This window comes from Suncus etruscus, chromosome 2, assembly GCF_024139225.1.
Source record: "Suncus etruscus isolate mSunEtr1 chromosome 2, mSunEtr1.pri.cur, whole genome shotgun sequence".
Lineage (NCBI taxonomy): Eukaryota > Metazoa > Chordata > Mammalia > Eulipotyphla > Soricidae > Suncus > Suncus etruscus.
Genome location: NC_064849.1, coordinates 103,974,512 through 104,000,669, shown reverse-complemented (window position 1 = coordinate 104,000,669; position 26,158 = coordinate 103,974,512). Strand labels below are relative to the sequence as shown.

At 39.4% G+C, this 26,158-nt stretch overlaps 2 protein-coding genes across 2 annotated transcripts in view; both read left to right on the top strand.

Moving 5' to 3' along the window:
- Positions 1 to 20,688, top strand: part of MROH2B (maestro heat like repeat family member 2B) — an 84,432-nt gene extending 63,744 nt beyond the window's left edge. The window contains exons 32-43 of the mRNA XM_049769052.1: positions 4,953 to 5,110; positions 5,639 to 5,765; positions 6,469 to 6,659; positions 7,693 to 7,833; positions 12,477 to 12,591; positions 13,118 to 13,264; positions 13,547 to 13,729; positions 17,971 to 18,126; positions 18,492 to 18,626; positions 19,043 to 19,145; positions 20,088 to 20,153; positions 20,582 to 20,688. Coding sequence (XP_049625009.1) covers positions 4,953 to 5,110; positions 5,639 to 5,765; positions 6,469 to 6,659; positions 7,693 to 7,833; positions 12,477 to 12,591; positions 13,118 to 13,264; positions 13,547 to 13,729; positions 17,971 to 18,126; positions 18,492 to 18,626; positions 19,043 to 19,145; positions 20,088 to 20,153; positions 20,582 to 20,688 — 1,629 coding nt within the window. The remainder of the gene's footprint in view (positions 1 to 4,952; positions 5,111 to 5,638; positions 5,766 to 6,468; positions 6,660 to 7,692; positions 7,834 to 12,476; positions 12,592 to 13,117; positions 13,265 to 13,546; positions 13,730 to 17,970; positions 18,127 to 18,491; positions 18,627 to 19,042; positions 19,146 to 20,087; positions 20,154 to 20,581) is intronic.
- Positions 20,689 to 24,614: 3,926 nt separating this feature from the next.
- Positions 24,615 to 25,807, top strand: LOC126001830 (putative phospholipase B-like 2). The gene is given in 4 exon segments (XM_049769051.1): positions 24,615 to 24,806; positions 25,039 to 25,378; positions 25,478 to 25,620; positions 25,622 to 25,807. Coding segments are annotated over 4 exon segments (861 nt in total).
- The last annotated feature ends 351 nt before the right edge of the window (positions 25,808 to 26,158 follow it).

The following is a 26,158-nucleotide window of genomic DNA, read 5'->3' as shown; positions in this document are numbered from 1 at the left end:
TATTCAACATAGCACTGGAAGTACTCGCTGTAGCAATTAGGCAAGAAAAAGATATCAAGGGTCTCACTCATCTATGGGTTTTAAGAAAAATGAAAGACATTCTTGCAATAATAAATTTCAGACACAAAAGAGAAAAGAGCTGGAAGTTCCAGCTCACCTCAGGAAGCTCACCACAAAGAGTGATGAGTTTAGTTAGAGAAATAACTACATTTTGATCTGTCCTAATATTGAGAATGTATGAGGGAAATGTAGAGCCTGTTTAGAGTACAGGCGGGGGTTGGGTGGGGAGGAGGGAGATTTGGGACTTGGGTGATGGGAATGTTGCACTGGTGATGGGTGGTGTTCCTTTTATGACTGAAACCCAAACACAATCATGTATGTAATCAAGGTGTTTAAATAAAAAAAAATTGAGAGAGAAAAAAAAAAAAGATACCAAGGGAATCCAGATAGGAAAGGAAGAAGTCAAGCTCTCACTGTTTGCAGATGACATGATACTCTACTTAGAAAACCCTAAAGACTCTACCAAAAAGCTTCTAGAAACAATAGACTCATATAGCAAGGTGGCATGCTACAAAATTCACACACAAAAATCAATGGCCTTTTTATACACCAATAGTAATAAGGAAGAAATGGACATTAAGAAAACAACCCCATTCACAATAGTGCCACACAACTCAAATATCTTGGAATCAACTTGACTAAAAATGTGAAGGACCTATACAAGGAAAACTATAAAACTCTGCTCCAAGAAATAAGAGAGGACACACAGAAATGGAAACGCATACCCTGCTCATGGATTGGCAGAATTAACATCATCAAAATGGCAATACTCCCCAAGGCATTATACAGATTTAATTCTATCCCTCTAAAGATACCCATGACATTCTTCAAAGAAGTGGATCAGACACTTTTGAAATTCATTTGGAACAATAAACACCCTCGAATAGCTAAAGCAATCATTAGGAAAAAGAATATGGGAGGAATTACTTTCCCCAACTTTAAATTGTACTACAAAGCAATACTTATCAAAACAGCATGGTATTAGAATAAATACAGGCCCTCAGATCAGTGGAATAGGCTTGAATACTCAGAAAATGTTCCCCTGACATACAATCACCTAATTTTTGATAGAGCAGGAAATCCTAAATGGAGCAGGGAAAGCCTCTTCAACAAGTGGTGTTGGCACAACTGGATAGCCACTTGCAAAAAATTGAACTTAGACCCCCCAGCTAACATCATGTACGAAGGTAAAATCCAAATGGATTAAAGACCTCAATGTCAGCCCCAAAACCATAAGATATATAGAACAGCACATAGGCAAAACACTCCAGGACATTACAGGCATCTTCAAGGAGGAAACTGCACTCTCCAAGCAAGTGAAAGCAGAGATTAACAGATGGGAATATATTAAGCTGAGAAGCTTCTGCACCTCAAAGGAAATAGTGCCCAGGATACAAGAGCCACCCACTGAGTGGGAGAAACTATTCACCCAATACCCATCAGATAAGGGGCTAATCTCCAAAATATACAAGGCACTGACAGAACTTTACAAGAAAAAAACATCTAACCCCATCAAAAAATGGGGAGAAGAAATGAACAGACACTTTGACAAAGAAGAACTACAAATGGCCAAAAGACACATGAAAAAGTGCTCCACATCACTAATCATCAGGGAGATGCAAATCAAAACAACGATGAGATACCACCTCACACCCCAGAGAATGGCACACATCACAAAGAATGAGAATAAACAGTGTTGGCGGGGATGTGGAGAGAAAGGAACTCTTATCCACTGCTGGTGGGAATGCCGTCTAGTTCAACCTTTATGGAAAGCGATATGGAGATTCCTTCAAAAACTGGAAATCGAGCTTCCATACGATCCAGCTATACCACTCCTAGGAATATACCCTAGGAACACAAAAATACAATACAAAAACCCCTTCCTTACACCTATATTCATTGCAGCACTATTTACCATATCAAGACTCTGGAAGCAACCAAGATGCCCTTCAACAGACGAATGGCTAATGAAACTGTGGTATATATACACAATGGAATATTATGCAGCTGTCAGGAGAGATGAAGTCATGAAATTTTCATATACATGGATGTACACGTAATCTATTATGCTGAGTGAAATAAGTCAGAGAGAGAGAGAAAGTTGCAGAATGGTCTCACTCATCTATGGGTTTTAAGAAAAATGAAAGACATTCTTGCAATAATTTTCAGACACAAAAGACAAAAGAGCTGGAAGTTCCAGCTCACCTCAGAAGCTCACTGCAAACAGGGATGAGTTTAGTTAGAGAAATAACTACGTTTTGAACTATCCTAATAATGAGAATGTACGAGGGAAATAGAAAGCCTGTCTAGAGTACAGGTGGGGATTGAGTGGGGAGGAGGGAGATTTAGGACATTGGTGATGGGAATGTTGCACTGGTGATGGGTGATGTTCTTTACATGACTGAAACCCAAACACAATCATGTATGTAATAAAGTTGGTTAAATAAAAAAATGTAAAAAAATTAAAAAAATTTAAGAAAGAGGTCCAAGTAGAGCTTTAGATGTACGAGTCCCATGTCCTTCTCTTGTATCTTATGATGCCATAATAACCACCAGGAATAGATTTCAAATGTAAGGGGTAACCCCAAATTCACCAATATAATCACACCTCAAAAATAAAAATGTCTATGGCCCGGAGATATAGCATGGAGTTAAGGTGTTTGCCTTTCATGCAGGAGGTCATCAGTTCGAATCCCGGTGTCCCATATGGTCCCCCGTGCCTGCCAGGAGAATTTCTGAGCATGGAGCCAGGAATAACCCCTGAGCGCTGCCGGGTGTGACCCAAAAACCACAAAAAAAAAATAAATAAATAAATAAATAAAAATGTCTAGATTCTCTTGTGGAGTCAGAAACACAATACATGAAATTCAAAGATTGGGGTCAGAAAACAAATACAGTAAGTAAGCTGTTTGTTTTGCATGTGGAGTGACTTTTGGGTAAGGGATTTATAGGAAATTACCTTTATGCTAACCATTTTTCTTTTTTGTTTTGTTTGTTTTTGTTTGGGGGCTGCTAAGGGGTTACATCTGGTTCTGTACTTAGAAATTACTTCTGGAAGGCTTGGAGGATCATATGGAATGCATGGGGATTGAACCTAGGACAAGGTACCATAGAAGATAGAACCTGGGTTGCCTGCATGCATGGCAAATGCCCTACCTGTTATTCTATTGCTCTCTCTTTTCAATAATATTTTCAGAACTTTTACTGCAAACATACAATGTGGCAGTCATTGGGTAGGGTACAAGAGAATCAAAGGTTGCTAAAATCAAAATATGTTTGTAATTCTTTTTATTTGGAAAAAATTAAAGTTGCTCATGCATTTTAGAAAAGGTGCTTACCTCTTCCCTAAGCCCTGCTAAAATGGTCTTTACAGAAAGCATGTTTATGGAATCATTATGATTAAGGAATTATAATTATAAGGATCAATCTAAAGATGTCTATCCAAAATAAATAAAGAACACATCTATTACAAATAAAGTTAATTTAGCACAATGTCATACCCTTATACCTGTAAAAGCCAAGTGGTTCATGTCATGCCATATTAACACAGGCTTGAGGCCCAGATTTGATCACTGACACTGCATGGTGGATTGAGTACCAACAAGTGACCGCTAGGGCCTGGAAAGATGGTACAGCACATGTGGCTCTTGCCTTTTTGACCCAGGTTTTATCCCCAACATCCCATATGGTCCCCTGAGGTCTGCTAGAAGCAATTCTGAGCATGAATGCAGAAATAAACCCTGAGTATGCCAGTGTGAGTCACCAAAATAGTCACCCCTGAACATTGAACTTGGAGCAACCCCTGGGAACTGCCAAAAGCAAGCAAATGCAACCAAAAATATAATAGTTTCAATATTCTAAAAATCATCTGTATTATTCTGATGTTCATTCTTTTTGCCTATGTTTTTTCTCCCACCATCTCTTCATTGCTTTTTTCTCCCCATCCTTTCTTATTTTGTTTTGTTTTCACCTTTTTGTTGCAGTGATCATATGTCACACAAGCTTTGTTATGATGCTTGCTGGAAAGCCAGACTCTTAACCATGTGCTCGCATTTTAGTTATCGTAACTGCAGAGCCATAGATCCCAACCTACCTGGACCATGCTTGGTCTAGCATATGGACCACACCAAGGATTCTTTTCATGGTCTCATGTTTGCAAAACAAGTGGCTTTGCTAATAAAACATTCCCCAGCCTCCTCTATCTTGCCTTAAAATTGTTATCCTTTAAGACCCAGGACCAGCTATATTTTCACCTTTCTACTCCAACCCTGCCAACTACAGGGATCTCTGTTGCTTTCTCTGAGTTCAAAGCTTTATTTCTTTTTTGGTTTTTGGTTTTGGGGTCACAACTGGCAGCACCCAGGAGTTACTCCTGGCTCTGAACTCAGAAGTCACTCCTGGCAGGCTCAGGGGACCATATGGGATGCCAAGATTCGAATCAGGGTCCTTCCTTTATTGGCTGCATTCAACGCAAACTCCTTACCACTGTGCTATCACTCCAGCCCTTCAAAACATTTCTTATATATTATTTGTGTTATAGTGCTTGGTGCATATATCCTTGGACCTGTATCCTGTATCTCTTACTAGATTTCCAGATACCAGGGTTGCATTTTACTAATCTTTGGTAAACTCTCACTAACCCAGCCTAGCCCTTGACTTACTGTAGCTTTTTTCTTCATGTACACTAAATTGACTTAAGAACAAATATTTAATTCATCAATAATTTTTATGAAAAAGATATAGGCCATGTTTAAAATCAATATTATTTTTAAGAGATTTATGATTCATCAACCCAACCACCCTTGCCACAATATCTGAACTAATTATATTACTCCTTAACTATGGCAAAGAAAAGTGGCAACTTGATATATTATTTGACTTTTCTTTATTAGGTATTGGAGATTTTGAGCATAATTTACCATCACATGCCAGTCCTCCGACAAAGAGAAGAAAGTTTTCATTTTATGCTGGAATCCATCTCCCAGATAGCCAGCTTTCATCCAGAAGCAGTTGTTGCCAATCTTTTACAGAAACCTCTGCCCTTTGACAGGTAAATTGTAACTAAACTGATCTTCTCTCCCAGGAAAAGCCATTCTGCAGAGCAATTTGTAGTTTGAGAGAAAGATAGTAAAACATGTTTGAAAAACTCTTGCTGAAATAATGATCAATGTTTTTCTTATAATTTTCATGCATAGAATAGAGATAAAAATGCAGAACAGAACACAGAATAGAGATCAAGAGGGGGAGATTTTTATTGAATAGTAATGAGAAAAAATATTAAGTGTACAATGGAACAAATAATTGAATGTTCTGAATTATTTCTTTTCTTTCTAGTTGCCTAATGTACATCTAGGTACAAAATTTCTTTCTTGGTGTACATTAATAAAATCAGTCACCAAGGCTAAATGCTGAAATTTATCTTTAATAAATTATCTTTATTATTCTAAGCATATCTGTTTGTCCATCTGTCCTTGAAATTTTGATTAATATATGTTAATTAATATATAGAGTGAGTCAGATGGAAATGCTCATACTCCAAGGATATATGCCCTTATCAACTTTGCCTCTTATTTCTTAGGGACACAAAGACATTGTGGAAGTCTCTGGCTGAGAACCCAGCCTCCAGTGGTAAACTCTTGCGAACCTTAGTAGAAAAGCTGGAGAGCTACTTAGAAGATGATGTAGTGGAAATAGAAGCAATTTCAGTAAGTTGGCCAATATACCCCTTCTGGATCCTAATTTTATATTTATTCCAGTTTTATGTTGGAAAAATATGGCAAGTATCACATCTGAAGCTGATAGATTTCTTTGGGATTAGGGGAGGGGATCTCAAATAGTCCTCAGGAGTGGTTCTTAGTCAACTGAGATAGTGGTTCAAGACAAGGGTTGAAGGTTGTGATGATGATGAGGCCTTACAATTCTGGGATTACCCAGGCTACCCCATCATTTCTGGCTGTCCTCCAGGGTTTACAACTGGTGGTGCTTCCAGATAGCACGCAGTGCTAGAAATTGAACTCGGGTTTTGTTGCATATGAGGCATGCATCCTAATTTTTGTAACCTTCTGGCACCAATCTGATGAGTTTTTAGAGCAAATTTTCCCTCAACCCAAAGAGAATCATTGTGCCTATGTTTTCAAATTAGTTTATCTGATAGCCAAAGCATTGCTTTTTTTGTCAACATACCCCAGAAGGCTGCTCCAGAAATGTGTCAGACCCCTGCATAGCAGTCCTGAGAATGAAACAGTCTGAATAATATGTTTCTAGACCAAGAAATCCTCATTCTTCTAGCTGTTTTCACCAGGGGTGGACTGAACATTGAAAGCTGTTACTGGTATTAAAAAAAAAATGCTGAAGGTGATCCAAGGGAGATGTCTTTGGAGAAAAAAAGGCCTGCCCTTCTCTCCTCAGGTGGCTTGTGCTATATATGAAGTGGTGTCAGCAGGCATCTCTGTCACAAACTTGTACCCAGAACTGTTCACTGTTCTCCTGAAGCTAGTCAGCTGTTCCTTGGGCCAGGCTATGCCCACTTCTCCCCCCTTCAGGCGCCATCGGCGGTTGATACAACAGGGAGAACGGCATCAGATAGCAGACCCCTGCAGGTAAATGGCAGATAAACAGGCCTTCCAGCATAGCTGTGATTCCCAGACTTTAGGTACTGGAACATGGAGATGAAGGGTTGACCTCCTGGTATGGCCCTGATTCTCCATGAAGTAGCAAAAATTCAGTACCCTTACACCTTCTAACTCTTCTCCCTTGCACCAGCATCCTGTGTAGTTGCCTAGTGCAGTCCTTTAGCAAATAAACAGCTGCATCTTCTTTCATGAACAGTCTGTTCGATTTCCTTCTGTTCCTTTTGCTGAGACCATCTAAGGATAGCTAGGACCCTGTAATGAATGGTAAAGACCACCAAGGAAAGACAATTAATTTCATACATCATCAAAGTTATGACACTAGTTATAGGAAGCAACATTATCCTAATTCTGTTCAAAAGTAGGCTATCATGAATTAAAGTTTCCTTATACTTTTAATTTTTTATTCTGTATTTATCCAAAAAGATCTTTTAGGATAGTCAGGTATCAAGTGTTTTATTCTATGTCAGATTGCTCTATTTCAATGTCATTTTTTTATAACTTTTCATTTCAATGTCACATCAAACTTTCTAAAGAAATTTCAGTCAGAAGCACAATGCATATAATTCCATGAATGTATGATTTTATGAACATGACACTGTTTAATTATTCCCAAATTCCTACATGTGCCTGTGCATAGAAAAGTAATCACTCATCACAACTACTGCCACTCCAACAACTGTAACACACTCAACCTGCAAAATATATCCTGATTTCTGAGGTGCTAGCTTAGAGTCAGTGAAATAAGATATTTTGTACTTTCAATCCACGAGGTTTCATTTTCTCATAAGAGGTTGAATAGATTATGTGGCTTCGTGACTCAAATGATCTTAATGTTCACTTTCACACTAATAGTAAAGAGGTAGATGAAGCTAGTTTCCCTTGTACATCACCAATTAATCCACGAGTGAGGAATCATTGTGGGGAGCAGGAAGTGTCAGCGCGGGAATTTGCAATACCTTCTATGGGATTAACTTACTTTTGTGTTTCTTGTCTCCATCAGGCTTTCAGTTGCAACTCTAAATTCCATCCAAGCCCAAGCCATGAAAGAAGGCCTTGCCAAAGAATCTGAGGAGGGGGAAAACTTATGGCGCCTCCTCTGCAATCCCACTACACACCACATAGGAGTATGTGCACTGGCCAGGTAATATACAGGCATTCTAGAACTTACCACAAAGGAGAAACATAAATATCATCAAAATGCCATGTGGCCAAGTTCACTGACAGCACTAAGCATGAACTCTTAGTCAATGGGAAGACACAAGAAAAAAGAGCAAAAGGGGTGAAAGAAAGATGAGAGAATCCTCAAAAGTTAGTACTGTCACAATTTGGGGGAAAATGTACTTAGTTTGGGCACTGCATGTGTTCTTCTAATATTTTAGCCACAGTGATTTTAAAATTTTTTGTATTTATTTAAAGAAAATGCATTACATAGTTGACATAGTTTATCATAATACATTTGTTTCCAAATTAGTGAAAGCAAAGTTATTAAGGGCGGGTGCAATAGCACAGTGATATGGTAATTTGCTTTGCACATGGCTGACACTGGACAGACCAGGATTTGATTTCCAACATCCCATATGGTCCAGAACCTGCCAGGAGTGATTTCTGAGCACAGAGCCAGAGGTAACCCCTGAGCACTACTGAGTGTGCCCCCCTCAAAAAATGAGCAAAGATATTAAAAAAGAAAGAAAAATAAATAAATAAAATGGAAGAGAAGAAAAATAAGGAAAAAGTATCTTATCTCCACTGAAGTCATTAATACAATGGCAGAAGGATTACTAAGATCTTGTCATTAGTTGCCCATTCTGTTAAATTATTGTGTTTCTTTGGGTATGACAGCATCAAACCAATAAACTTGTCAAGAAATCCAAAGCGCTATCACTGATACAACTTTTAGGGGGATGTACTCAGCTGCCAGGGCTCCTGGAAGAAGGAAGATGGAGGAAGTAGGGCTACCCATACTTGCTCCAAAAGACCTTTGTGATATTAAGCCAAAAACCAGCTTACTGAAGTGTGAGATTGGTATCCCCATATAGAATCATAGAAGGTCATTGATGAGGCAGGGCTATCAGGTAAATGGTAATTCTGGGTTATGAAGGCAGCAAGCATTGCTTTAGAAGGGAGCTAGGCCCACCTTCTAGCCACTATGATTTTTAATTTTTTTTTTATTTTTAGGGGCAAGAGTGAGCTATAGTACAGTGAGTAGGGTGCTTGTCCTATACTTAGCCCACATGAGTTTGATTCACAGTATTCCATATGCTCCACTGAACACCACAAGATTAATTTCTTAGTGCAGAGCCAGGAACCCTTGAGCATTACTGGTGTGACCTCCACACCAAAGCAAAACAAAGTTTTATTTTTAATTATGATAAAGGTATAATAATAAAATGTTAATCATTCTTAAATGTCTCTTATAGAGAATGGATATATAGTGCAGAAGTAAATTGCTTACCTTGCACATACCCAATCCGGGTCCATCCCCAGTACCCAATAAGGTCCCCCATGCACCCTCAGGAGTAATCCCTGAGTGCAGAGTGAGGAGTAACTACTAAGCATGACCACTGTGGTCAGAAAACAAAACAAAAAAAGTCTACTGTATTTTAGGCACATGGTTTACTATATATTAATAGTTGAATTTTATACATAAAACATTCTAGTACACACCCTCCACTAAAGTGTCTGCTTTTTTCCACCATTGTCCAGTGTCTGCCTGACCACCATATTTTCCTCCCCTCCTCTATGTGGAAAACTTCCTACTGAAAACTAGTTCTCAGTTTCTTTTGCCTGTGGCATTTATTACCCTTTTATATTACTTTATATCCCATATATAAGAGATTATCCTGTATATATTCCTCTGCTTCTGACTAATTTCACTCAGTGTGATACTCAGCAAATTGCATGATTTCTGCTTTTTTCATAGCTGAGTAGTAGTATAGGGTCTATATGTACCATAGATGTTTGGTTTTTGTTTTGTTTTGTTTTGTTTTGTTTATTTTTTATCCACTGATCTGTTCTTGGGACACTTGGATTATTTCCAGATTGTGGCTAATGTGAACAGTGCTACATTGAATATAGAAGTGAAAATGTCTTTTCTGATTATAGTTTTTGGGCCTTTGGGCTATATACTAAGAAGTAGATTTGTTGAGTCATATGGATGGGTCAATGCCTAGTATAACAATAATGATTATGACAATGTAATCAACACAATTATATAGCAGAAAATTAGGAAATAAAATAAGCAAAAGCAGAATCTGGAGATCACATTCTGATACTTAAATATAACAAATACCATGCTGTAAAAAGTATAATACATGTGTTATATATATTTTCCATGCATATATTTACCTGAGATCTAAAATAGAAAAATACTGTTAATATTCAGAGATCAACTTGGTTTTTGGGGGGATTTTTCTCTCATTTTAGACACTGTGGTTTGCAATATTGTTACTAAATATTATCATGCATATAACTCTATCTTCTTTTAGTTCCTTGTTCTTGTCCAAGATGATCATTTCCTACTATCATTGTCATAGTCTCTTCTATGCCCTAACTGCACTCCCCTGCAAGCTTCCTGCCATGGAGTGGTCCTCCTGAGCCTCATCTCTATTGTCTCTGGATATTATTACCAAACTCTCTTTTTTTTTAAAGCATGTGGATTTTTTTACAAGTCTCTCACAGTTATATTTAAGACACATAATAACAGTAAATTAGGTCTAATTACACCACCAGTGTTGTCCTCCCTCAGCCCCTGTTCCCAGGATGCATCTCATACCTTCCCCATTTTGCTCCTGGACTGCTAATGTGACAGGTCCCTTTTGTATATAACTTGTTTATAACTCGTTGTAGATTGGTCATCTTGATTTTGCTGTCATTGACTTTGGGTTTTGTATTTAGATCTCATCGTTTTTCATTTCCATTCAATGTTCAGAGACTGTTTGCTCCTGGTACCATCTACTTTTTTCCCCCCTCAATTATTGAGGCAGAACAAGATCAAGGTCTTGTTGATCAAGATCAAGAATCAAGTTCTGTGATTCTGTTGGGGAAAAAAGGAAATGGGGAAAGGATATCAATTTAAAAGAAGAAAGGGAAAAGTAAAACAAAAAAAGCAATGACAAAAATACAACAGCAATAATAAGCAACTAAACAACAAGAAAAAAGGAAAAAAGGAAATAGGGTTGGTGTGGCAAGGTTTTGTGGTGTTTTGTTTTGGTTTGGGCTTTTTTTATTTTTTTGCATAACACAATAAGTATTGGGGAAATTAAAATGGAAAAACCCTTGGCCTGAGAGATACAGGGTTTCTCCACCCTTGAAGCAGAATGTCATGGGAACAACTACAGGCTCCAGACATGCTCATTGTCCAACCCCAAGGTCCTTTTTATGGTGTCATGAAACATTCTGCTCAGTTATGATTGTTAAAATCAATCCTCTGTCATTAGAGATCTTGGTATTTGCACAGATCCTAGGACAATGTCTAGAATAGAGTCTTTCTTTATGGTTCCAGAAGTTCTGCTCATGGTTGTTGTAGTCAGCCTTCTGTACTTAGCACTATCTTTTTTTTTTAATATCCCACTAATGAGTTTGAGTATTCTGTCTATTCATCTCTTTCTAACTCATTTTATTCAGAATAATACATTCCATACACATCCATGTATAAGCAAATTTCATTATTTCATTCTCCTAACTGCTGCATAGTATTCCACTGTGTAGATGTAGCAGGGTTTCTTTATCCACTCATCTATTATCAGGCACTTGCTAGTAGAGTGTACTATTATCAGACACTTGCTATTGCTAGAATCTGCAATGAACATGGGAATGCAGAGGGCTTTTTATGCATTGTTATTTGGGAATCCTAGGATATTTTTATAGGAGTGGTATTACATGATCATCTGGAAGATCAATTTCTAATATTTTGATAAATATATTGTATTTCACAAAAGCTGGTAATAAATGAGAATCCCTTTCTCCCCAAATCCTCACCAGCACTGGCTGTTTTTGCTCTTTGTGATGTCTCTGTGATGTGAGATGATATTTCATTGTTGTTTTGATTTGTCAATGACTAGTATTATGAGAATCATCAATATTGTTTTCTCAAAAAAGTTGGGCTAATCAACATATCCACCATGAATAAAGATAATAATTCCTCCACATTCACACCAACATTGGGTTTTTTTATTTTATTTAATGTGCACTAGTCTCACTGGTATGAGATATCTTATCATTTTGATTTGCATTTTCCATATAATGAGTGATGAAGAGAAATTTTTCATATACCTTTTTATATTAGCCATTTTCAAATGAACAATTCAGTGACATAAACTCTATTTTTATTGTTGGGCAATCATTTTCACCATGCATTCCAGAACTTTGGTTATGATAGCACTATTATGTTTGTAAATAGTAAGAAATGTATTTATTGGGGCCGGAGAGATAGCACAGCGGTAAGGCATTTGCCTTACATGTGGAAGGTCGCTGGTTCAAATCCCGGCATCCCATATGGTCCCCCGAGCCTGCCAGGGGTGATTTCTGAGCATAGAGCCAGGAATAACCCCTGAGCATTGCCGGGTGTGACCCAAAAACCAAAAAAAAAAAAAAAAAAAAGAAATGTATTTATTGAAGTCTGATTCAAAAACACCCACATTACTTATATATACTGATGGTCTTTCATTAAACATTCATTTATAGATCTATAATGATTTTACCAAGAGACAGAAGATTAAAATGTCTTTCATTGTTTAAAAAGAAATACATCTTTTCTGTAACTGGAACCTCATATTCCTTTTCTAGAAGCATGGCAGTGTGGCAATATGGGGTCATCTTGGACATCATGGAGCAAATGTTTCCATCTCTCACTTCCTCCTCAGAGAACTATCGGATCACAGGCACAGCTTTCTTCTGTGAGGCAAGAGAGCTGCCCCACTCCCTGGGGTCGGGTCCTCTTCGGGATTTTCTCTCAGGATCAAGGGTTTGTTGGAATCTAGAACCAGTGCATAGGTTCTTCAGAGAGAGTTAAAGTAATGGAGAGATTTAATTACTGCCAAAGACAAAGGGGGATGAGCCCACCCTGAATGCTTCTCTGCAGATTACAAATTCCTGCCATAGAGAAAGGTGCAAAGTCATTCTAGAAGAGACCAAAGAGAAAGTAACCGAGATCCAGGTTGACATACAGAGAAAAAGAACATATATTTCCCCTTCCCCTCACCTGAATTTTCTATTTAGATTAGAAAGTGCTTTTTCATTATATTTAAGATCTTACAACCATTTTGACCTGGTGAATGCTTATACCTAGAGCACAAACTCAGCAAACTCTCTCCTCTGCCCCCCATGCAAATGAAACCTACTTTATCTGTAGACTTGATGCCTTTAGTGCTTTTCTAAAGGGAATCCACTCCTGTAACTAAGGTGGAGCAGCCTATATTTTTTTTCAGCTCATGAAGGAGCCAGTCCTTTGGAAACATGGGAGTCTAAGAGATGTGCTGATTTTGATGGATCAGAGTGCCTGGGACTCCAATGTAATTTTGAGGCAAATGGCTATCCGAGGGCTTGGTAATGCAGCTTCTGGATCTCCTCACAAGGTACAGAGAGTTTGATTGTTTGTTTGGGGAGGATTAGGGGGGTGGAAGTCAAGAGGATAACTTTCTCCTTTAAGATGAGTTTGAAATCAATATTTACTAAGCCACATCTCAGGAAAGCAAATAAATTAAGTGAAAATCCCAATAAGTTGCACAAGTGGCGGCTCTTGAATTGACATTCATGAGACCCTAACAGAATTTTAATCCCTTTGTCAGGGGTCTCTTACCCTATTCCAGATACAAATAGAACAATTTTTATAATTAAAAGAGCTTATTTCAAAATAGGTGAAGAAGCATAAGCAGATACTATTAGAGTCTGTCATCAGAGGCCTCTATCACCTGGCCCGAACTGAAGTTGTCTGTGAAAGCTTGAAAGCTCTAAAAAAGATCCTGGAGTTGCTCACAGACCGAGATGTGAGCTTCTACTTCAAAGAAATTGTACTGCAAACAAGAACCTTCTTTGAAGATGTAAGTGAATCTGTTCAGGAATCTTCCCTTCCCAAAAATAAGTGAATAGAAAAAATTTCAGGCTGTGTTTGCAGTGGACAATGTCAGTGTCCTATCTGTGGCACTTGACTGACTCAGAGGTCACCTTCTCAAAGGACATCTATACACTTTCTGTCTAAGCCATTGACTTCCTGTGTCCCTGGGGTTGATGATGCTCTCTGGTCTGGAAAAATTGCCTAAAACGGGCTCTCAAACAATAAAAAATAAGGTTGTATAGATAAATGTTATTTCCCAGCAACCCTATTCCTCAAAAAAGTAGAACTGGACTATGTGTATATTACAATCACCACTTCCATGATTTTCCTCTCCTCTCTCCCTCCTTCTTATCCTTCACCTTATTTTTTCCTAAGCTTGCCTCCCTAATAAATCACTTACATTTAAACCCTTATGGTTGATTTTATCTGAAATAAAATAAAATTCATAGAATAATTCCAACCCACAATCTCTTTCTGTAAATGAAGCATTATAAGAACAGAACCCCACCCCCCCTTTGGTTCATATTATCTATGGCTGCTTTCACACTTCATCAGCAAAGTTGACTCACTGTTACAGAAACCATATGGCCCACAAAGTCTAAACTAATTGCTGTCTGGCCCTTCACAGAAAAGTTTGTCAACCTCTGAGCTAGTCCATAGTCCTGATTTCAAAACAGATTAGTCAGAGATCCAAGGCAGAGTAAAGGGTCATTTTCTTTAATTCCTTCTGGGAAATTTGATTCTATTTATTCTTTTTTTATTTACCGTCATGTAAAATTCTATTTTACATCTAGCTAAAATCTCTGTTTTTGCAACCCAGGCTTAACATTTTTATATTACACTCTCAGAGGAGCTAGAAAATAGCGAGTTTTCTCTGCTGGTGCACACTTTTTCTTTGGGGGGGGGTTCTTTTTCTCTTTTATTGTGGCCAATATTCTAGTGCATACTTCTTAAGCCCTACTGGACTTTATTTAACTATCCATTTACCTCTTAGTCACCAGACTGAGAAAGTCTTCATTTCTTTCATTATTCACAAAAACTTAATTCTCTTATTTTTTTAATACTTTATAAGTCTGCTACGGTCTTTTATCTCTAAATGAGACCTGAGAAGTATTGAGTAACAGCTAAAGAAAAATTGCCTTTCAGGTCTCATTTCTCCCTATATTTATTCCCATCTTTTTTAATCTCACACTTTTTTCTGGTCAATTTAGTAACCAAAAAGCTTTCTACATTTAATTCTACTCTGTATGCTCATACTCAATAATTTTTTCATGTTGTGTTCTTCAGTTTCCCTTTATTAGCCCTAAGCTTTGAAAGCAACTACTTGTTTCCAATGACCTTGCCCAATTTATCAATTCAGTTTTAATTATCACTATGTCCTTAAAAATTCTTATTGGGGGTCCAGAGCAACTAACGCAGTGGTAGAGTCTTTGCCTTTCACTTGGCTGTTCCAGGAAGGACCTCGGTTCGATCCCCGGCGCCCCATATGGTCCCCAAGCCAGGAGCGATTTCTGAACACGTAGCCAGGAATAACCCCTGAGCATAACCAGATGTGGCCCAAAAACCAAAACCAAAAAAAAAAATCCTTATTGGGTTTTCTCATTAACTATCTTAATAAGGTTAATTGGGATCCCTCAATTAAGTATCTTCAGTAAAATAACAAAGGTGTTCTTTTTCTTTTTCATTACACAAACAATTGATGACAGTTTGACAATAGAGAGCTAAAGTTAACTTTTGATAGTAAGACTAATTCTCTTACAACTGAGCATTCAATAATCTAAATTCACCTACAAATTTTATGGCTGGAATAATTCTTACGTTGCTATGGCAGAAGAAAAAAAATTTGAATCTATCTGGGTGTGGGGAATTTTTTGCATGAAAGTATTTAGATATAAAGTATTTTAGTAAATATTTTGTTTCTACAAGTAAATATCCTCCAGTATTTTTCTATGGATTATGTATCTTATCAATTGCTCTATCTCTTTGATGCAGTCTATAAATACTATCTTTAAATCTTCACAATGCAATGATAAGCTCATCTAGATTGTAGAGCAGAAAAGATGCCTTCTATCCCAGAACACTGCTTCTGTCTCCTATAAAGTCACCTTGAGAATTTTCCTTTCTCTCAAGAATCCTATTTTCTCAATTACAAACAAACATGAAACTACTCCTATCACCTTTCAAAATACTTTTGCCACCTTCTCTGCTTTTTTTTTTATGGGCCAAATTTACTGATACTTCCCAAATGGCTGATATCATCTGTCACTGACTTTTTAAAAATTCATATATTTGTGTAAGATGCCTAATTTAGGGTATTGTAATCATACTCAAAATTATACTTTGTCTGGGCCAGAGAGATAGCATGGAAGTAAGGCATTTTCCTTACATGCAGAAGAACGGTAGTTCAAATCCAGGCATTTCATATGGTCCCCCGAACCTGTCAGGAGCGATTTCTGAGCATAGAGCCAGGAGTAACCCCTGAGCACTGCCGATGTGACCCAAAAACAAAAAAAATTATACTTTGTCTTTTGCTTTGCTTTATTTTTCTAAAACTATATAACTTTTTTGTTTTGTTTTGTTTTGTTTTGTTTTTTCGGCCACACCCATTTGATGCTCAGGGGTTACTCCTGGCTAAGTGCTCAGAAATTGCCCCTGGCTTGGGGGGACCATATGGGACGCCGGGGGGATCGTGGTCTTTCCTTGGCTAGTGCTTGCAAGGCAGACACCTTATCTCTAGCGCCACCTCACCAGCCCCTAAAACTATATAACTTTTGAGAACATACCTTCACTTTATTCTAAGAACATTTAAAGAATATTTCTCTTACTTTTTCCATCTTGCAAAATCACAGTGCATGTACTCAATTACCTTTCCTGGCCAAGTCACTTTATTTTTCTGCAACATCTTTTTGAGGAGATGCACACCTAGCAGTGCTGGGACTGCTCCCTCTTCAATACTTAAAGGTTGCTCCTAGAAGTGCTTGAGAGACCATGTAATGCCAAGGATTGAATCCAGATCTCCTGCATACAGAGATTGTGCCTCCACCATTTGAGCTGTCTCTCCAGTTCTCTAAAACTTTATTAACTTCTTTACATGGCATTTTTATTTATAAACCTACATCTTAAACACTGTCTTCATCAAAATTAACTTTTCTTTAATCTCGGGCTAGAGAGATAGCACAGCAGCAGAGTGTTTGCCTTGCATGCAGCCGATCCAGGACAGACGGTGGTTCAAATCCCAGCATCCCATGTGGTCCCCCAAGCCTGCCAGATATTATTTCTGAGCACAGAGCCAGGAGTAACCCGTGTCGCTGGGTGTGACCCAAAGACCAAAAAAAAAAAAAATGTTTAACTCTTATTTTATATTCACAGGAATACATCATATTGATACTGACTATTGTTTATCTACATAACTTACTGTCCAGACAAAACTCTTCCCTTTATTCCTCTGCTTTTATATGGGTATTTAAAACTCATTTTATAGGCCTGAAACAATAAGAAACTTCATCATAAAATTTATTATGATTCATTATATCTCTGAATCATATAAACAAATCTTTCTTTACCACCTTACCCATATTCTAAAAAGCACTATTGTTATTAAAAAGCTTTGCTTATCATCCTTAATGAGTAAGATAGATAGATAGTTTCATATATACTATGTGTATATGTATATGAAAAGTAGAGCTGGGCACCTAATTGTTAAACTTCTCTCATTTAGACTTTAGACCCAAATTCCTGAGCTGCTCTGATATCTTTGGAAAGCATATGAGGGGAGAGGAAGAACACTTGTTTCAGTGTTTAGGATTAGAAGTGTATTGAGCAATTTAGATTACAGGCACTATAACTCTAGGCTAATAATGTAATCGGGAAACTTGATAGGAAACCCATAGTAATCAGGAGCCTTCAAAACTTTCTACTGCCAAAATCTCTATTTATCATTCCTATGGCCATGTGGTCTCATTAACTAAAAGCAGAAAACAAATGTTCAGTGCTAAAGAGGGATTTAAACTCCACACCCATGGTTATGTAATCTCAAGTAGTTTCAGTCAAGAACTGTTGTGAAATTCAGAAGTAGTTTTGAACCCATTTAGGGCTGTGATAAGAACTTACCACCTTTCTAGAGTGCTGCAAATGAGGGCATGCAGGGGGGTGGGAGGAGGAGATTACCAGCAGGAATTACCTGGAATGGGAGAAGGGCTCGCCCACAACATGCCTTTGTCACCACAGGAGCAGGATGAAGTTAGACTGACTGCCATCACTTTATTTGAGACTTTGGCATCATTAACAGGAAGAAGGTGGAAGATTTTTTTTGCTGAAGAAATCAAAAAGAGCATGATTTCATTCCTGCTCCACCTTTGGGACCCCAATCCCAAAATTGGAATTGTAAGTGCACAGGTCTGTGCACCCAGCTCCATTCCCTGGGTTTATACCTGCCAGGGCATCTACTCAAACTGGACTAGAAGCCAGGCCTAAAGTTCTCTTCTCTATTGTTCTCATAATCTCCCATGCCTACATTTCCTCTTTCCATCTTCTCAAGTTTGTTCCTCCATACAAATGGGAAGGTGTCAGTATTAACTATAAAAATCCTTCCTATTCTTAAAATTTTACTTCATTTTTCGCTTCACCAAGTGGTTTGTTTTTGGGTTTCCCTTTCCCTGTCCCCACCCTTCTGGCAGAGTATCCTAACATGAATTGTGACAAATAAATTCTGTTTTGTTTTGTTTTTTTTTCTTTTTTTTTTTTTCCAGTCTTGCCGTGATGTCCTGACAGTCTGTATTCCCTTTCTGGGTCTCCATGACTTCTCTGGCATGTTAGAACATCTCTTTGATGGTCAAGATCCACCAAGGGCTAAAGATTTCTATAGAGAATTTTGTATGAAACTGGTGAGTAAACAGAAATAGCTGCCTCCAAAAGAGGCTAAATAAGTTTAGGAAAATCTCAGGAAGACAATAAGAAAAATTTTGCCAGACTAGGTTGTCTTAGAAAGATAACCAGAAGTCTCAGTTTCTTGAATAAACTCTCTCAGCTTTTTCTCCAAAATCTGACTGCGATGTATTCTAGATCCAAAAAAAAGTATTTGAAGATTTGTCATCTTAATTAAATTAAATTTGGATTAGCCATAGAACATTCATTTTAAGACATTCTATGACTATGGGAACTTTCACTGAGCTCTAAATATCCTATTTAAAGGATACTGACTTTAAGAAAGTCTCATTCAACAGTGCCTGCCTACTTAGCAAAATATTAGAAGTAAAGGGTGTCATATAAAATATGATTTGGCTTGATTCATCTCTTGTAGACAAAGAAAAACAGGGAAATTTTATGGATCCTTCACACACATTCCTTCACCTTCTTCAACAGCAACTGGGAGACTATCAGAAGTGCAGCTGTCAAACTTACAGGTGAGAGATAACACAGATGTGGTCTCCAAAAGCAGATCTTTCTGCTGTTTTTTTCCTGGAGATTTACTTCAGCTGGAAGCTACCCTAATGTGCATAACTAATATTAGTTATATAACCAAAAAAATAAAAAGCCAGAATATAATTAATTATGATCCTGCCAACTGCTCCTCAAAGATAGTTGTTCAATCCTCACAAATGAACATTAACAAATGGTTTGACTTCCCAGCATGCACTCTTGTTCTCTTTCAGTCATTATTATGCCCTTCATGCTTCCACGTCTTTGCCTTTTTTTTCCCCAAATCTTTGCTCCACGCCTGCTGCTGACCCTGAATGTTTTACTTCACTTCACCCCTTAATATAAGCATTAGCCAACACAAGCTCAATTCAAGCTGAGAATTTTATCATCCACATTAATGGAAGTAGAGAGTATATTGGTGAGAGGAGAGCAGGTGACCTTGGTTGTGATGAATAGTCTACAAATCACTTAACTTCTTTGTTTTGCCTGTATAAGCTGTGGAATAAAAGAAAACAAATGAAGCTCTGACTCGCTTCTTTTATGAAATCTTACATCTTATTAAGGCTGTTCCACCTAATCAGTCCCACTTGAATGGTCTTGCCTATTTAATCTTTAGGAATTAGTTCCAACTTAAAGGTTTCTTATATGGATCATGCCTATAAGAAAACTTGGCCACAAATCTAACTCCTCTTTGGGAGTATGCTGTGTGAACTTTGCCAGATATATATTGCATGGATGATTGCTCCCAGACTAAAAATTCACTTACCCATCATGGATTCCTATCAAGGCAGAGTAGGAAGACACACAGTTCTCTCATTTCAAGGCCAGATAATTTGCTGACTGACAATGTACAAAGTCTGATCTCACCTGTTTTACATGGACTCCTACCCTCTAATGAAATTGATGTTTCTTCTTGTTGATGGTAGATGCCATTATTCTCAACTTGACTGGCCAATACATGGGATTATTAGACAGAGAACAATTGACTGCACGTGAGTACCAACCTGTTTCTATCCAGCATGTTTTATTTTTAGAGGATGAAAACTTTTAGCAATACAAGTTCCATATTAGTCCATAAATTAAACATCTTAATATCCCACTGTAAAGTCTGATGCTCCTTAGACAGCAATTTCTCCATAATCAAAACGAACTCTCCTTAACCCCTTTTCAGTCATCATCCACATACACAAGTTTTCCAACTCTATAAACAAACTAGGACAAAATCAGAATCTTTTCTTCCCCTATATCAATGCTTAGATATATTCTCAGTTTACAGTTCTAAATCCTACCTGTTAGGATTAGATGGGAAGATTTAGTGATGTGAACATGGAGCTACAAGCCCTGCTATGGCTAGCTCTCAACTGGGACCTTCAAGTCTACTTTCCTCTTTCTCTGAACTTTACTACTCTTCCCATTTCAGGGCTCCAAGCACTTCGGCAAGACCCTTGTATCAGTGTCCAGAGAGCAGCCAATATTGCTTTGCAGACTCTTCTGAAAAGGTGTAAAGAGTTAGGCGTTCCTCCCTAAACCATCAGGAAATAAACTACTAGGCTTTTTCTATACCTGACTCCTGTCTTCATTCTCATAATTCACAAAAATTCACAAACTTGTAGTATTTTGAGGAAAGACATGGTGCCTAGGAAGGGGATCCTAGAGGTCTATGCCTTATACTGGAGGGCTGACTCTGGCGACTTCCATTAAAAAAGGTAAATATCTATCAGTGATAATGGCACATATCAAAAATAGTAGGAACAATCTGTGTTAGCAGTGATTTGGTTAAAAGGAAACTCTCACCTACTATTGCTGGAATGTTGTCTGATTCAACCCATGGAAAATGATTTGGAGAAATTTCAATAAACTTAGAACTGAGCTACCATATGACCCAACAATTCCACCTTTAGGTATCTATCCCAAGGACTTAAAAACATTCATTCTGGGGCCGGAGAGATAGCATGGAGGTAGGGCCTTTGCCTTTCATGCAGAAGGTCATTGTTTTGAGTCCCAGCATTCCATATGGTCCCCCTAGCCTGCCAGGAGTGATTTCTGAGTGTAGAGACAGGAGTAACTCCTGAGTGATGCTGAGTGTGACCCAAAAACCAAAAAAAAAAAAAAACAGTCATTCAAAAGACATATGCACATCATTATTCATTGCTGCAATAAATACAATAGCTAAGGGATAGATTCAACCTAGGTGTCCAATGATAGATGAATAGATTATAAAGATGTGCTACATATATACAAAGGAATACTATGCCACTGCAAGGAACAATGAAATCATGTGATTTGCTGCAAACTAGTTAGAATCAGAAAACATCATGTTGAGTAAAATAAGCCAAAAGGTAAACACAGGATGATCTCAATTATCTATAGTATGTAAAATAGTTATATTAGGAAACATAATGTAGTAAGGGAAGGATGCCTTGGGAAGGATGCTTTGATAACCCTTGACTCAGAGGATGTCCTTGCTTTTTTTTTTTTTTTTTTTTTTTTGTCCTCCTCCTTTGGCCTGTCTCAGATGCTGGCACTGGTCTGGTACTGACCTTGATGGTTGGGCTGTTTCAGAGTGACCTGATAGGGTGGGATCCAGACCCCAGAGGCCGACTCAGAAAACAACCAGCAGTCAATTGACACTTCTTGCAGGTGCTCAGTGGTTCTGAACACCCAGAGTAGGCAGCTGAGGGTGGTGGAGGGCAGCCACTCCAACACTGTGGCTTGGTAGAAGCTCAGCAACACCATCCACCAGATGGGGTGGGCTCAGTTGGAGGTATACATGGATGGGCACTTCAACAACAGCTTGCAAGCCTACTCTGTGGGCATGGTGGAGGCTTCCTTGTCCCAGGAACTCATCTATATGTGTAGAATTAAATAATAAAGAGGCCCTTTGGATGGGCTTGGATGGTGATGATGGTGATGGAGGCCTTTCTCCTCCAGCCAGGACCACGTGGCTCCACCTTCCCAGCAGGTGGGTATCTGAGTTCAAAAGAGCGGTGGGTAGAAAACTCACATGCACTCAGGCTTTTTTAGGAGATAACATCTTTATTTTCCCTGGCCAACATATGTGGCCTATAAGCTTAAACTTATTTAAGCATGGTCTTGTCAGCTTACCCTGTGTCTAGCTTCTTTTTTTTTTTTTTTTTGAATTATGAGAACAAAAGATGCAAAGAAAGAGGACAAGGTAAAGTTACAGTGGAAGGACAATCAACCATAACATAATTCTCAGAAGAAGTCCCCTTGCTGATATCTTTTTTTTTGTGTGTGTGTGGTTTTTGGGTCACACCTGGCAGTGCTCAGGGGTTATTCCTGGCTCCAGGCTCAGAAATTGCTCCTGGCAGGCAGGGGGGACCATATGGGGTGCCGGGATTCGAACCGATGACCTCCTGCATGAAAGGCAAACTCCTTACCTCCATGCTATCTCTCCGGCCCCCTCCCTTGCTGATATCTTAACTTTGAACTTTCAGCCAAAGAAAGTTAAGATAAATAAAACAGAATTCATGTACAATTACTTTGTCCCTCAAGTCCCCAGATTGTAGCACATTATAATATTTCTTAACAGCACACAAAGCAATCTAAAGCCATAAAACTTACGTAACTCCTTAAACATTAGAGGCATGGTATTTTTTACATTTCCATGTACATGCATATTAGCTTAAGTTAACCTCAAATTTTAAGTGGGTGCATTTAACCTCAAATTTTAAGTGGGTGCATTTTAAGGACTAGAGTCAAAGGAGCACAGTAAAAACGGTGGTAGAGTGGCAATTGTTGTTTGCATAGGCCCACCAAAATATGAGAGGCATGGAAAGGAATAACCTTGGCCTAAATACAAAGAGATCCTACCCCTGAAGTTTCCTGGCATAAGACCAACTCTAGGCTTCAGGCAAGTTATCGTCCGATCCAAGACATTGACCGTAGTGCCAACACACTTTTCACACAATCTCTGTTGTTGGTATCATGTTTCTGTATTAAAGATTCTGGAATCTGCATATCCTAAATTGAAGTCATGATGTGGAGTGTCTTCTCGTTTCACCTCACCATAAAAGGGCAATGCAGGAAGCCCTGTCCTGTAAGCAGGTCATTGTTAAGTCTTCTCATTGTTAAGGGAAGTCTCTTTTCAGCAGGACGATGTCTGAGCAGTGGTAGGGTCTTCTGTGGTAGAAGATTGCTTCCAGGTGATGTTATAGACAAACCTCACAATTAAGGGGCAATACAGCAAGCCCTGTCCAGTAAGCAGGTCATTGTTTTTGTTAAGTCTTCTTAGTGTTAAGGGAAGTCTTTTTATAGTAGATCAATGTCAGAGCAGCTGTAGGGTCTTCCCTGGTAGAGGAATGCCTCCAGGTGATGTTATATACAACCTAGGATGTTTTGTAGATGTCTTCTCTAGATCAGGGGTGAATGGAGAATGCCCATTCTTCTGAGGCTGTACTAGGTCTTTATGTCAATGTTCAGGGTGTAAGGTTCCATTGCACTACAAGATTTGTGTGTTCCCATCTCTATTAGATAAGAACTTATTGGTATGTATAGTATTTTCCCATTTTAGTGTGCCTAAGCAAACAAGAAATAAAGCCACGTGGTGCTATCAGATATATGGGGGCGTAAGAACATTTCCAACAATACCCATGACTTGGTTCAAACATAAACATTAAACTGAGGGATTCTTTCACACCAAATTTCATATTGAGCAGTTCACAAAGAGAAGATAAAAAACATGGGGGGGGGATCGTCACTGTATAAGAAAATATTCAACAAAAGTTATAGCCGTCAAAGAAAACACCCATAAAATGTTGAAGAGGCATAAGTGTCCTTTTTATGCCTTTTAAAATAGTTGGGTGGGTGTTAACTCCAGGGTACCACTTTGATCTGTGACTTAGGAATCTACAGTACTTAAGTTAGAAAGGGTAAATGAGGAGTAATGATGATAGGAGTTAAGGAAGTTAAAGAGAAATATGATCTTATGAAGGGGTATGCAAAAGTGCCGAGTACAAAATGGACATTCTGCATACATAAAAACATAATTCAATGATAGTGAGTACTATTAATGTTTCTTGTGTGCGCGGGGGCGATTTTGAAAATATAGACTGGACAGAGAGTACCAGTGACTTCAAGAAGCTGGGAGGCCAGAAGTTCAGGGCCCTGGAGATCTGGAGCAAGGTGGTAGAGGGGTGCTGGGGTTATCCAAGTACCGCACCCCCACTAGGCCTGGTTAAGAAGGCCTCCGCCATGGCGGTGGCCTGCCAAACCCCCTCCTGCTAGACTCCCGGCTCCCAGAAAGGAGCGCATCTAGCTTCTTTAGTCATCTCTCCTCCAACCTCCATTCATGCAAATTCCCTTTCCCCTCAGGCCAAACCTTTTTTGTTACCTACCAAAGACCCCTCCCAGAAATGGGATGAACTGGATGAACACTGGTGATTGCTGTGAGAAGCTTCTTCTAGACCAACCTGGTGTGGATGCAGGAGATGATGGCATCAGAAAAAGGATTCTTTTTACTGGCACCAGATCCAGTGAAGGGGCCGGAGGTCATCATCTATGAAGGCAGAGTGAGCTTCCCCATCAAGGAGTTCTTCATCAAGCCCCTGGGCTTCCTCCTGCTGCAGATCTCTGGGGAGCTGGAGGTCTTGGAGCTGGCCCTGAATAAGACCAGGACCAGGCAAGTGCTGGGGGGCCCAAGCGATAGCACAGGGGTAGGGCTTATGCCTTGCACTTGGCCAACCTAGGATGGATTCCCAGCATCCCATACGGTACACCGAGCCTGCCGAGAGCAATTTCTGAGCGAAGAACCAGGAGTAATCCCCAAAAGCCAGAGGGTGTGACCCAATTATCCTCCTCCCCCCCCCAATAAAAACAGGCACATGCTGGGCTCGGGTGCCTGCTTTGCTCATCCAGCTGCTGCCAGACAAGTATGTGTTCATAGTCCACAACATGCTGCGCATCATAAAGAAGTACCACTTCTTCCAGCAAGGGACCCACGATAACTCCTCCCCCATTCCCAGCAACAAGCGGGTCTTCTTGTCCCACCCTGGGGTTCTCTTCTCCTGCGATGACTCCTACATCATAGAGAGCCAGCTGGTGGCCTTGGAGACGACTATCAGCAACAGGTACCCCAAGTTGTGGCAGATTGTGCACCCCAAGGGCTCTGTGCTGGAGTGGCTGAACAGCAATGTAACCAACTACCTGGCCCTGGATGGGTTCTCCTGGGCTGATATCTTCAAGGAGTTCAACAGTGGCACGTACTAAAAACCAATGGATGATCGTGGACTATGATGTCTTCATGCCCAGTAAGTTCAGACAGCAAAGTGAGCAAATGTTCACTGTCCTACAATAGCAACACGCATGTTGCTTATGGAGGACAAGAATTCCGAACTCTACAACAATATCTACTGGGCCAGATACAACATCCTGTCTTTCAAGGCTATGTTCAGTGGGCTGCCAAGCCCCGTGGCCCTGTATGGGGACTGCTGCTCCTACATCCCGAACTCCACGCCTGCATCTTCCAGCCAACCACTCCCCTGTGTGTGACATGGCCTCCATGCTCCGACTCATGAGATACAAAAACTTCCTCCATGACTCCCTGTCGCTCTGTGGCAATTTCACTCCCCAGCCAAATGCCAAGAACGCCATCTTAATCCACTGGACCTCACTCAATTCTCAATGACTCCTACCCCTTCCAGACCCTGCAGCAATAAGAATGCTAATAAGAATGGGCCTGGCCAAGAGCCTGCAGATGCTGGCAGTCAGAGCCCCCACATGAAATCAGGGGAGCTCTTTGGCCTCAGACACCTGCTGCACATGGGTCAGCCCTACCTCTGGAAGTTCTGAGCCAGTGGCCTACGGCCACCTCATCTGAAAAACTGTCCCGCCCCTCTTGGGCCCCTATAAATGCTCCAGTTAGCCCCGCCCCTAGCTCCAATCAGGACTCTGTCCAGCTCCTCCCCACTATATTTAGCCCCACCCAGACTGTCATAGTCCCTCCCCTTGGGTAATATCCCTGCCTTAGCCACTCCCT